Below are 14,126 nucleotides of genomic sequence, written 5' to 3' on the forward strand. Positions count from 1 at the left end.
CAATCTAGTTTTTACTTTTTCACGGTTTCTGTCAGGGTTGGGGTCAATTAGAATTGTTTAATTGGAAAAGAATGCTGGTCACCGTAATCATAATTTACTTGTAATTGAAGACGTGATTGTAATTAAAAAATGTAATTGACCCAACCCTGGTTTCTGTTGTTTTCACTCACCTGCATTTCTCCTGTTTCACCAGCAGCTGCAGGCCTCGCAGCCTCCGTCGCAGCGTTTTTAACACTTTCTTTACTGCAGTGAATCAAAACCTCCACCACGTACAGCGGCTCTGTGTCTGTGCTGATCTAAATGAAAATAAAAAACATGACATTGTTTAACAGCTCTTTTCCAGTGATGGCGTCTCTGAGGCTGTGACTTACCTTCACATTGGCTTTCTTACTAAAGTTTACAACAACTCCCCATCCAAAGTCAGCGTCTTCATTTTTTACCTGAAAAACATGATAAAAAGCTTTTCTTAGAGACCGTGTGTTGGTGACGGCACATGTTCTATCAGCAGAATGAACGAATGAATGTGTACCTTCACGAGTCGTCCAGGCTGCAGGAAAGGCAGGCAGTACTTTGGTTTATGGATGAACTCTAGGATCTCTTTACCCAGCTTGGCCAGCTGTTGCCTGATTTTAAAGTAAGCCACCACACTTTCCTCATTAGGGATCTCAATGGCGTGGTACTGCTCCTCCAGTTTCTTGATTTCTGGGGGGAAAAAAACAAAACAAAATAATGCGCGATGAAAAATGCTGCATCAAAGATAAACTTTAAAATGCCTGTGGACATCAAAAGTACACAGAATTGGAACATATTGGTCAAGAAGATAAAGACTTCTATTGTTTGTAACCAGCTAGGAGCCTCCTATATATGTATATGGCTCACTATACTTTACTTGTGATTATCTGTACGTGTGTATATTTGTATTTTATTACAGTTTTCCCAAATTTATTTAAACAAAAAATACAATTCTTAATATAATGTAAATGTACTGCTTTAATTCTAACATATTACTGTTAGTTTCATGTAACAGATGTTAGTTCTAGATCAGGTGTGTAGTATAAGTTTTCAGTGAAATGCAACCAAACATTTGAGACTTTAGGTTGGTTCTTCTCTTGCGCAATTCTTCTTCGTCACTGGCCTGATTTAATGGCAAGGCAAATGTATTTGTATAGCGCATTTCATGCACAAGGCCACTCAATGTGCTTTACATGACTAATCATGTATTTACAACATTAAACGACAAGTTGACACATATTTTTATAGTCAACGTTATCAATTATATTACATTCTTGCATTATTGGAAATGTTACACACATCTCGAAACGGTCTATATATTTCATTCTAATCTTTTTTTGCACTTGTATTTAATCCCTATTTAATTAAAAGTCTTTTATTCAATTAATTATGTACACTTTCTTTTTCTATGTTTTAGCGTGTCTTCTTTTCATTCAAATTATTTGTATAAAAAAAAAAAAAAAAAAGCTATTTCTCCCACGGGAATAATGAAGTGTTTCTAATTCTGAAAAACTATTCTCTGACAATAAAAAAAACCAAATGAACAACAACACTAGATTTGTGCAAGTTTTAGTAATAGTGCGTTACTACTTGAGGAAAATACGTACTCTCCACGACACCAGGCAAGGCCCTGTAGTGCTGAAACTGGTAGAAAGATTTCTCCAGCATGTATTCTGGGTTGATCTCCTCCACACGCAGCAAGTTGAGCACCATGTTGTAGGTCAGGTGGAAAGCACTGTTCAGCGGGTCCGCTGAGCCCTGCATCACACACATAAAGACACAAGTCAACACTTCATAGCTACAAATATTTACTAACAGTTTTATTCCTTAGAGTCCAGAATGTATTTTGTCCTGAAAAATTTAGGACATTGAAGGACTTTAACATTAAAAAGGTTCTTATTCAAAGTTTGCTGTAAATATGTCAAATATGTAAAAAAACGAGCCTCCTTTTTGACTCTGTGCCAAAATGTATCCCAAACTATCAAAGACATCGTTGATGATTTTTAAAATCGGGATCTAGAGACATTTGCAGTACCTTAAGGAGCTGTTTGCCAATAGCTGGACTCATTTTCTCATCCACCATGAAAATAACGATTCCTCTGTCGTCCATTCCTCTCCTCCCAGCTCGCCCTGACATCTGGATGTACTCGCCTGATGTGATCTACAACAGAAGACAAATAAATACATTGATCCTAAGGAAGGATGATTACAGCAGGCGAGTGAAGCAAGAGTTCTATCGAGAATGCTGTGAATGCTTTAAGTTCATAGCTGTATTGTGTTTTCATCATGTATCAGTCAAAACAAGAAAATCAGAAATGGTTAATCATTTCTGTGTTTTGTGCAGCAACATCTGCACAAGGGAGAAAAAACTAGTTTTACCTTTATTGAGGACTTTGGCAGAACTTCAGAGACACAAAATTTAATATATTGGAGTTAAATTAATAATTGTTGGAGATAATTCATGGGATAAGTACGAGGTGTGGAACTTAAGAAACTAGAATATAAATAGAGCAGCAGTCAGGCGCCTCCATGCATTGCCACAAATTACACATTGGCCTCTGTTTCTCTGTCACCACTAGAGGGCACTCTTACAATCTCATCAAAAAAATGCAAATATGGTAAGCGCTACATTGCTTTGCACTAGCCAAATATGCTTGATGTCCTTTGCCACCACATACTTCTGTTAAAGGTTAATTTTCAGCTTTGAAAAAACAAGAAAACAAAATAAAAACTTTGCGTGGAGAACAATTTAAGACTCTCTCAAATTCAGCCAAATATTGCAGAGTGGCGTGTGTCTCCTCAACCTCAGCCTTCTCATTAAAGTTGTGGCGAGCTGTATTTTACAGTTTCAGGGTAATAAATATGTTGTATTACTGATATATATTCAATCGCCATGTGTTTGGTAGATTTATTTCTCCCAAAATAAAAGAGATTGTTTCTCACTAAAAATGCCAGTCGGTTCATTTTTCAAATAAATCAAGTGATAATTCTGATTAAGAAGTTTTTTGTGTGCTTACAGATTATTAGTCCCTTTTTTAATTATATATCATTCCTCAAAAGGATAGGTAAAATACAGTGACAAATTTCACGGTAGGGATACATTGTATATGACATTATATATTTATGTTTTTAAAGTGTGCAGGAGTAGGGGGTACATGGCTTCAGGTGAAATGTCTGAAGGGGTACGGCACTGTGAAAAGTTTAAAGTTAAAGTTATCCAGAAAGGAAAACTTTAACGTCCTGTGTGGAGTTTTGGCAACATCAGAGGAACCAGATGGGAGTTAGCCTTACAGTGGGCGTGTCTGCATTTGTTGTCATAGGTCAACACTACACGCAGTGAAACCTTTCGCAACAACTGTGCACCTTTTTTTCTTGCAAAAAGTAAATAACAATACATGTATTACATTGCATGAATGTGACTGTGTCTGGGCTTTATTAGGGGGAAGATATAAAGAGTGGGTGAGGGAATACCAGAGGAAAGAGTTAGGGTCGGAGTGAAATCTGCTATGCCAGTGTAGTGACACACGTAGAGAGAATGTTTAGGCAAAACATACCAACATTCAAATACTTTGAGGAAAGAAGTGAGCAGGGGAAGTAGATCTTTGGTTTTCTTAGCATTTCAAATGAAGATGGAGGAGGCAACTGAGTGATGACAGGTTAAAACATGCGCGCATGTCTTTAAAAAAACAACAACAGTGTTTATGTGGAGCTGTAGAGCCTGAAGACCTTATAAAGGCCTGAGAGCAGAGCGCCGTGACAGCAGCAACAAAACAGAGCAGCGTTTAAAAAAACAACACTGTTTACAGAGGGCGGCCGTTTCCACTGGATGATTATTAATACACCAGCATCACAGCAGGAATGCACAATAAAACACAAGAAGGATACTTTGTTTACACGATAAAAAATACATGACTACAGACTCGATGTGTGCAGATATGCATCAAAATCTAATACTGTGTGCGTGTGCGTGCGTGCGTGTTCTTACAAAGCGGTGATTCTTGCCATCAAACTTGCGTGCACTGGTGAAGAGCACGGTGCGAGCTGGCATGTTGATTCCCATAGCGAATGTTTCTGTAGCAAACAGAGCCTGAAACAAAACCAACACTCACTTAAAAACTCATCATCTTTATAACAGACGGTAACATTACTGTTAATCTAATCCAGGGGTGTCAAACTCATTTGAGTTCAGAGGCCAAATATGGAGCGGTTTGATCTCAAAAGGGCCACAGATTTTATTTTATGCGAGAAAACTAGTAATTTCAACATTATTGTGCCCTAGACTGCACTTCTACGTATGCATAAAATACAAAATATGTGAAAAACCGACAATATCCAAGCAATAAGTGACAGATGTCAGTCCCAACAGGGTCTTCACTTTGTGACAAAATTGTATTTAATTAAGGAAAATGTTATATAATTTTTGGAGCAAAATTTTAGAAATTTGAAATATTTTGAGGTTTTTTTAGCAGTTTAACATTAAAAATGACTGCCATCTTTGTCAAATAAACTTTTTCAAAAACGTTTCACTTTTGCTTAAACACCGGGAAAACTGTGATAAATATTGTTGAGTTTCATTTACACATGTCATTTTCCAAATTGGATGCTCCAAAGGGCCGGATTTGGCCCTCGGACCTTGAGTTTGACACGTGATTTAATCTAAAAAAATAATATACAGTTAATTACAGATGTGCAGACGTACCCCTTGGTTCATAATAGAGGTGGGCATTGCCATGAATCTGATGATACTATTCACGATTTGCATGACGCGATACAATATATATCCAGTTACTAAACAATATGATATACATTGCTTTATCAATAATTACAAATCTCACCTTTACAAGTACAAAATGGCATGAAAATAAAATGCAATTTATTTCATTTTTTTAAATGTGCAAGAACAAGTAAATGTAACTAACTGTAATTTAAGTATCTCTATCATAAGGCAAGGCATTACATAAATTTATTTGTATAGCGCATTTCATACACAAGGCAACTCAATGTGCTTTACATGATAAAACATTCAATTGTTTAAAATCAATAAGAACATTTAAAATCATCAGTAAAATCAATTCAAATCATCAACAAACACATTTCATCAACATGACCAAAAATCTCTCTCTCAATCATATGCAATAGAGAAAAAAAGTGCCTTTAACTTTGATTTAAAAATGTTCACATGTGATGCTGACTTCAGCTCTGCTGGCAGTTTGTTCCACTTCTTTGCAGCATAACAATTAAACACAGCATCACCATGTTTACTGTGAACTCTGGGCTCCAAACAAGTGGTATGTTTATCAAACTGTCAAATTACATTTTTCAAAAACGTTTAACTTTTGCTTCTACGACAGATTCTGATACATTATTAAATTCTTTAAGTAACCACATACAGGTACATCTAGAAAAATGCCCAGTATGTGCTGAGGCGTGAGGTGGTTTAACAAGGTCTGATGGTGCATTCACTGACACCTAGTGACCAGGCATTTACATGCTATGTATACGTTAGCGCAAATAAATGTTTTTGTTTGTTAAAAAACATGATTAAAAATGCCAATTTGGATGTTTTTTTGGATCGATACGATAATTGCACGGTGAAATATCGCAATATATCACCGAATTAATTTTTTTTCCCCTTACACCTTTAGTTCGTACACCAGTCCAATGTTTTTTTTTTTTTTTTTTTAAATCACTTTTTAATCTTTTACATTTTAATCATGAATTTTTGAATGAACTCTAACTAATGGTGACTTTGTTATCAGATGAGTGTAGGTAAAATCTCCCTGGGAATAATATCTTTCTGATCCATTTCTAAATGTCAACGTTTACATTATTATTCTAAAAAACTTTACATAACCGGCTCAGGTTGATTCGTAGGGTGTTGCCCTGTTCATTCTATGCAGTATTTGAGTGTTATTATAATCTATTCTAGTGTTGGTGAAGACAGAAACTCTGAGTACTCCCATGTCATTTCTCGCAGCACAAACACGCAGCAGATAATTGGAGTTTTGAGGCCGACCATAGGAGTGAATGGGAATGTGTGTGTGCTGGTGCCACGCTGATCACAATAAGCAGCTCAGGGTAAAATTGGATTAGTGGTTGAAGTTAGAAGGATCATCCCAGAGAAGCAGTTTTACCTTCAGCAGACCTTCAGAGAAAAGGATTTCGATGGTTTCTTTGAGGATAGGCAGCAGTCCACCATGATGGATTCCTATTCCCCTCTTTAACAGTGGCAGCACATGTTCAACCTGTGGAGAGGGGTTTTACAGTGAGGCCACGTCATTTCAGACTCTCTTAAATACAAGTTCAAAGCACACTGAAGGCACACCTGAGGCAGTTTCTTGTCCTCGTCGGAGAGACAGTCGATGGCGTTGTTGAACACTTCCTCCACCAGCCGTTTCTCATCATCTAAAGTGAACAAGCAGCGCATTCATTTCAATCATCTCATGACAGCTCGCAGGACTTTAAACAGGAATTATTCTTCTGAAGACTCAAACCAACAGCTGCGTAATGATGATGAATGATTTCCATGTCCAGATGGATTTCTGCTTTGCTCGTGTGCTTTAAAGTTAGGAAAGATATTAAAAAAAAAAAAAAAACTCCCTGCCAGCAACTCTTCATCAAATCAAGTGGATTTTATTGTGTTTTACAGCTTGAGGGTAAACAAAACTCACTTTACAAATGGTGCATTTAAAATGCATAGATTGAGATAGCACAAAATACTTTTTAATTACATATATTTCACCTTAAATTAATACAAGAAACTTCAACTTGCTCAATTCCTACGTACACAGTCAGGGTCAATTACATTTTTCAGTTACAATTACGTTTTAAATTACCCATGTTCACTTACAATTCAATCACGATTACAGTGACCAGCCTTTTTTCCAATGACAATTAAATTACTCAGAAAGTTAATTTCAATTACAATTACTCACAATTACTAAGCCTGAAATAAATGTCCTAATAAAAGTTAACTTTACTCTTGTGTTAGCATCTCATATGTCCTAAATCAGATGTAAAAGACATTAAAAACAAATATCTATCATCTAATTTATTTCCTATCTATTGATTACCTTGTTAGTCCTCCTAATCAATGAAAATATGGGTTCTAATATTTTTTGGTATGGGCGTCTAAGCCTTTTTTGTGTCACTATACCCCTTGATTTCATTTTTTTTTTTTAAATGTAAAATGTAGGAAAGCTTGATATGAAACATTTTAATAACTGCTAGCAGCATACAGTGTGTAGAAATGTAACATGTTTCCCCAGTTTTGCATTTAATCAAAATGGACAATTTTTATAGAATTTTTATTGCAATTACAATTCAGTTGTGATTACATCAGCAACATATTCTTAAAATTACACACCATAGTTGTAATTAATTGTCAATTACACGATTACAATTAGAATTGACCCCCAACCCTGTACATGGTTCATTAAATAAAACACTCCCACCATTTTTTAACAATTATTTTACAGCCAATGATAAACTCCATAATTATTTTTACTAGAACTGCTCTCAAACTTCCCCCCAACCAATCACGTACCACTACTTCTCAATTCATCATTACATCCATAGGTCCCAGAAAATGGAATTTACTTCTTAATCTGATCAAACTTTCCCTGTGCTTAATTAAAAACAATATCAAAAATCTATTCCTTAATGAATAACCAAACAATGGCTGCTTTTTGTTCTGTTTTTTTGCTCATCTTTTGACGTTAATGTTGTTTTTCTTTTTCCAGGTTTTTTACCCCGGTCTAGACATTACTTTATTTTGCCTTGATTTTATTTTATTCATTTATTTTTCTCTTTTAATTGTTATATTGGGAATCCTCCACTTCTTTTCCCTGGCATTCCTCTTAAGTGTATTAATTTCTGTTAATGTCTGTCCACTGTGGATATTATGTTTTGTTGTATTTTAAACAGTGCCAAATAAATTAAATACATTTGAAAAAAAAAAAAAATTGCTGCAATACAAAAATAAACTAATTTCTGGGAACTTTTCTGCTTTTCTCTTGCATAAAAAAATGTACCGATCATGCAACAAGTAAAAATATTCTTAATCATTTATTGTGGTCGTTTTTGTCATGACATTTTTGACTTACACGTCATAAACACATCATGTAACGATATTCTAAGTTGATGCGTTGATAGGAAACTTGGAAGTTGAATAAACATCAGTGTCAGTAAGGATTAATTTGGAGACAAAGATAGAAATGAGGATCAAAATTTGAGTTTTTTTCCACAGACATAATTCCAGAGTGTTGACTGTCTAAAAACTAGAGTGGAGTGAAACCTAATGTTTGTGAAAAAATGCCAGCACAACTATTTTTAAAGCTGAGTGAGGAAACAGTTGGAAATTACTTCAGTTATTTGTTTTATTTTGTTTAAGAAAACGCTTTTGAGTGGAAATTAGTAATTTTGTGGTTCACCAATAACAATAAAAATCAACATTTTAGAAAGCTTTTAACAATGTAAAAGGCTTTATAGTTGAATTAATGATCAGCATAAGTTTTGCTATAGTTTGGGCTTTGGGTTAAAGCCTGGTACTATGCATAAACTTAAAAATTTCTTGAGTCTGTGATGTTAAATGACAGTAAAACAAAGGGTTAAGAATACAAACCTAATCCCTGATTTCACATTTTGAGCCCTGAACCCCTAACGACCAACCAAATAAACAGATTAGCTAAACTTTAGGCTCGGCATAGAAACCCTATCAGTCAATAAATCTGTTTGTTGATTTTAACAGTTAAACATTTCACAAGATTTTTAATCTTTAGCTTTCCAAACATTCAACACAATCTTAAAAATTATTAATGTTCTAAGCCGAGTGGGTGAATTTGTTTTCAATGATAAAAGTTGGCAGCCGTCGTACAGTGAAAGTCCTCGTGACTCTCTACTAAAACAAACTCCTTCATTATTAATAATAAGTAGAAAAGAAAACTAAATAAATTAAACTGAGAGATTATTACATTTCCAAACAAGGACTTGATGAACCCTGAAGCAGGAATTTTACAGCTGAATAACAGAATGTGTAACTGTTCATTAGCTGAGCCTGAATTAGAGCAGCTTATTACAAAGTTTCACTCAGAGTTTCCTCATCACTTTCAATCTAATTCTTGACATTTCAGGATTTGTTGGTGTGGAGCAGATTGAGCAACTGCCTTACAGCTTAGCCTCATAGCTTTGGGGCCTCGTTTCTTCAGTAAGAGGGGGGGGGGGAAAGACACCTAACCCTAACCCAGATGATTACTATTGAGTAGAATTAATTTTTTATGAATTAAAGCTTTTATAGTTGTGCTGTTTTATCAAGCCCTGTGCTGCTAAAGTCCCACATGCCAGAGGGGAAGGTAACATTACACGTCCCGTTACTGTAATTGAGTTGCTTTAATGGGTACTTGTACTTTTTTTGAGTACATTTCTAAATCAGTAATTTTACTTCCACATAAGTACATTTTAAAAGAAGTCAAGTCATTTATTACATTTCTACACCCAACCGTTACTAAATAAATTGTTATTTTTTCTGATAATTTTTTTATGTCCATTTCATGGCAAATTGAACATAATCCATGTTCTTAGTCGTGCCATTTATGATCAACACTTTGATTGTGGTTCCTACCCATTATGTTGTTACCCATGTGGTACATTTAGCATGGCACTGTTTTAGAATTCATAAATGTAGCTATACTTAGAGCCTGAGATTTTTTTTTCTATTTTGAATTGAAATCACTGGCGTTATTCTATTTAAAAAAATCAACAAAAAAAAAGAACTGTACATTTTGATAAACCTTTTATTTTTTACAGATGCCTTAGTGGAAAATAAATTAAATTCCAATTGTGCAAGATTTTATCTCTTCCTTTTGAAGTTTATACATGAGATGTTTACTGTATCCAAGGGAACCGCGGGCAAGATTTATTAGCAAAAATAAATGTGGGGGGTGAAAGTAACTATGGTAGTAACTTTTACTTTGAGTACTATTTAATTGAGCTACCTTTTACTTGTACTTGGAGTTGAGTACAATTTCAATGAAATTAAATCAATTGACGAGAGAAAAACACACAATAGTCACTGAAATAACTTGAAAATGACAAACACTGAGCAAAGCACCGAACCCCAACATTGTTCCCTTCATTGTAAAGCGACTTTGAGCACCCAAAAAAGTGCTATAAAAAATGTATGTATTATAATAATAACAATAATAAATAAAAATTACAGAACATTAACAAATAAAAATGAGACATTGCTTTTGAATTGTGGTTTATATAATTCTGTTGAAGCACAATTCAAAAGCAATGTCTGATTTTTCTTTAGTTATTAAGTTATCTCAGTGACCAATGTGGTTTTTTCTTTCTTTAACAGAAGGGTACCAACATTTTTGTCCTTGTGTGTATCAGTACTATTTAGTATATTTTACACCTCTGACACATGCACTGAGTTACAAGTGGAATGTAAGGGACGCACAAACCTCTGTTAAAGTCCAGTTTGGCCACCTGCAGCGCGTACGCCTCACACTCCTTCTTGCTGAAGCTGAAGATGATAACTGGCTGGAAGTTCCTCTCCATGATCATCTTCACTATCTTAAAAACACTGGCCGGACCTGAACAAAGAGAACGTTCTGATGTTTTGCTGATGACTTTAAAAATATTTATGGGTCAATTTCTGACATTTTCTAAGGCATTTAAATACCTTTGGTGCCACCTTTCCGTCCTTTTGGATCCCACTTGCCGCCTCCGCTGCTGTTTCCCGAATCCCCAGTGTCTCGCAGCACCTGCATGGCTGTGTTGAAATTGTCTTCTCTGAAGTCTCCCTTAAAAGAAAAATTAAAATGTGTTCAGCATTTAACAAACTAGCAGAGACATCTAAAGTAAAGGCAAAAAATATTGCACCACAATGATTAAGTGCAGTGGTTCTCAACCTTTTCAGCCCACGACCCCCAAAATAAAGGTGCCATATCAAGGTAGTTGAACACAGACGTGAACATTCAAGAACAATCATAAGGAGACAGGGCCATCTATAAAGAGGAATAAAGAGGAGAGCTTTTTAGGGACCATCCATAAAGTGAGCAAAATGATGGTCCACTGTTCTATGAATCTGTGATAACCAAATGTATTTATTTATCTGAATATTAATAATATCCACTGTTATCCAGTAAGTTTATTATTATTTGCGCCCAAGTATATAGTCATCTTAAAGATGTAAATCCTTATTTTAATCAAAAATAAAATATGTTGAACGGACAAAAAATGGTGGAAAAGGTGGTGAAATGGGATTTTAAAAACTACAGAAATTGGTTAAAGTTGCAAATTAGAATGGCAAAAAACAGACAAAAAAAGTGGTAAAAAGGGTTGAAAATTTCAATATTGGCTTTAAAGTGACAGAAAAAGGTAGGAACAATTACTTTAAACTGGCACATAATGGGCATTGATAAATGGTGAATGTGGTTAAATTGAAAATGAAATATGGTGAAACTGTTCAAAGTGACAATAATAAGGTTAACATATGTGACATTAGGTGGGAAAAGTGGTGGAAACGATTTATAAGTGCCAAAATGTCTTGAAAGCGGAAAAAAGTGCAGAAAAAGCATTGAAATTTGATAGAAATGTGTCAGAAATGGGAGTAATGAAGCAAAAATGCATTAAGAATAAAAATATAGCAAGAAAAAGTGATGAAAAAAAGGTTAAAATATGGCAAGTTTGGTGTCATTGCAGAAAAAAGGGTAAAAATAAGCAAAAACTGGCTCAAATCTGGCATCTGGCGACCACTCCCAGTGTCTCTGAGACTCCAAGGTTGAGAACCCCTGCTTTATAGAACTGTTACATGTGCACTTACATGCTCATCAACAACCAGGTGGAGTCCGTCGCCCCCTGCTGGAAAGATGTAGTGCTGCAGTGGAGTCGGGCGGTATTCTGTGTAGACCACATGGCACGGCTGCAGGAAAAGGAATGCAAACATTTTAATAAGAATGAGATCGAGAGCCTTCAAACGTACAACAAACGCTGGTGAGAGCTCCCTTTACCTGCTTGTGAAGGTGACAGATCCATTCAGCAAACTGTTTAGCGTTGGGAATAGTGGCCGACAGGAAAACATAATGCACGTTGTCGGGAAGAAGTATGATGGTCTCCTCCCACACCACGCCACGCTCTGAAAGGAATACCAAGCATCAGATCTGACAACATAAGTACTGAGAAAATCTATCATATGAAAACCCTCCAACAATTCAAATTATTTTTTGTGTTTGTTAAGGACAAGAAAACTTCCAGAAATCAGCAGGAGAATTAAGCACTTGATGAAAATTACACACAGAAATCATCATCATGATAAATTCAGAACTTATTTTGTTAGTTTTGGATCTGATTGACAGTTAGTTCAGCCTGTGGAAACTTAAACCTACAATCAAATTTTGCTTGGTTATCACGTGGGCTGTGCATTGCCATGAATCTGACGATACGATTCACAATTTCCATTTCACGATAAAACATATCCCGATACTGAAAAATATGATATACACTGCGATATCAATGATTACAAATTTGACCTAGTAACCAGGTGTTTACGTGCTATACATGTTAGCGCAAATAAATGGTTTTTTGTAAAAAAAAAACATGATTCAAAATCGATGTGGACAATTTTTGGATCGATATGATAAGCATGCAGTGAAATATCGCGATATTTATCTATTTATTTATAGACATTTTATTGGAGGATCAACCCAATGAGATGAGTCATCTCGTTTTCAAGGGGGTTATTGGGATCATGTCCAAAAAACAGAGAACAAAGAACAGCAGAGTAGATACAATCAAATCAATATCGCTGAATCAATTTTTTCTTACACCCTTAGTTATCACTGATTCTTTTTATCTGCCATGTCAAAGTTTTTTTTTTTTTTTTTTTACCACAGTTGGTAAAACAAACATTTCCACTCTTGTGTTTACATTCAACCAACCTGCGTCTCTCATATAATGGATCTCATCAAAGACGACCCATGCCATCTCCCTCATGATCTCAGAGCCGCGATACAACATGCTTCTCAGGATCTATGAGGGAAAAAGGTTCATTATGTCAAGCTACACCTTCCAACAAAAGCTAAGACCAGAGCGGAAACCGTTTCCCACCTCTGTGGTCATGACGAGGCAGGAGGCGGTTGGGTTGATGGTGACGTCACCGGTCATCAGTCCCACATCCTGGAACTCTTCGTACATCTCTCTGTACTTCTGGTTGGAGAGAGCCTTGATGGGGCTGGTGAAGATCACTCTCTGCTTCTCTCTGAGAGCCATCGCTATCGCATATCTGAAGAAAGACAAACTTTTTGCAGTGTTTGCTGATGATACCTGCATATTCCCAAATTTAGCTTTTGTTTCTAGATAAGTTATCGTACAGCTAGCCACAAAGAGCTAACAAGTTATATTTAGCCACGAATTAAAATAAAAACCAAATCAGAATTGTGACCATGCCTAATCATCTTAATATATCTATGCATACATACTTACATTCATCTATGTATGCACATTTTGTGCAATATTACGTACATAGTCTTTTTCTCTCTCGGTGCAATAATAATATGCATAAATATATCTATTAATGCTAACCATGGGCAATAATATTAGCACTTTAACAACCAACCAGGCTAAGGATGAGGTGCAATTTCTTATTCTATACAAAAACTATTAGCATTTTCACACTTTATCATCTGCCTAATGCACTTTAGCTGCAATGGTCACTTTATTTCTGGTCTGTCCTCAGCTAAATGTCGTTATATGTCAGTGTTTTTATTTTATTGTACTGTCCATGCTGTCAGATTTTAGAGTTGTCTGTGTTTTGTTTTTTTTTTTAATTTATGTACACAACAGCAAACTGCTGGGGACTACAGATGGAAACTAACCTGTGGCTACAATCTGGCACATTTACATGTTTGTCTATTAATATGCATTGCCCCTTGTCGTAAATAAAGACACTTATTGGAGGACTCACTCAGCACAGACAGTTTTGCCGGCAGACGTGTGAGCAGACACGAGGACAGACTGGTTGTTGTCGATACATAAAATAGCCTCGCGCTGGAAGGGATCGAGGACAAAGGGATACTCCTGGAAAAACAAAGCATCAGTGTGAAGATAGA

The 14,126-nt window shown here is 35.7% G+C and overlaps 1 protein-coding gene across 1 annotated transcript in view; it reads right to left on the bottom strand.

Moving 5' to 3' along the window:
• Positions 1–19: 19 nt before the first annotated feature.
• The window catches only part of mtrex (Mtr4 exosome RNA helicase), a 16,561-nt gene continuing 2,454 nt past the window's right edge, over positions 20–14,126 (bottom strand). The window contains exons 5-20 of the mRNA XM_028462263.1: positions 13,982–14,094; positions 13,126–13,300; positions 12,957–13,047; positions 12,030–12,154; positions 11,843–11,941; positions 10,700–10,820; positions 10,479–10,610; positions 6,338–6,417; positions 6,147–6,257; positions 3,998–4,099; positions 2,048–2,173; positions 1,620–1,770; positions 530–702; positions 372–440; positions 171–296; positions 20–28 (exon numbers count right to left, since the gene is read on the bottom strand). Coding sequence (XP_028318064.1) covers positions 20–28; positions 171–296; positions 372–440; positions 530–702; positions 1,620–1,770; positions 2,048–2,173; positions 3,998–4,099; positions 6,147–6,257; positions 6,338–6,417; positions 10,479–10,610; positions 10,700–10,820; positions 11,843–11,941; positions 12,030–12,154; positions 12,957–13,047; positions 13,126–13,300; positions 13,982–14,094 — 1,803 coding nt within the window. The remainder of the gene's footprint in view (positions 29–170; positions 297–371; positions 441–529; positions 703–1,619; positions 1,771–2,047; positions 2,174–3,997; positions 4,100–6,146; positions 6,258–6,337; positions 6,418–10,478; positions 10,611–10,699; positions 10,821–11,842; positions 11,942–12,029; positions 12,155–12,956; positions 13,048–13,125; positions 13,301–13,981; positions 14,095–14,126) is intronic.

Source organism: Gouania willdenowi, chromosome 12 (genome assembly GCF_900634775.1).
Source record: "Gouania willdenowi chromosome 12, fGouWil2.1, whole genome shotgun sequence".
NCBI lineage: Eukaryota > Metazoa > Chordata > Actinopteri > Blenniiformes > Gobiesocidae > Gouania > Gouania willdenowi.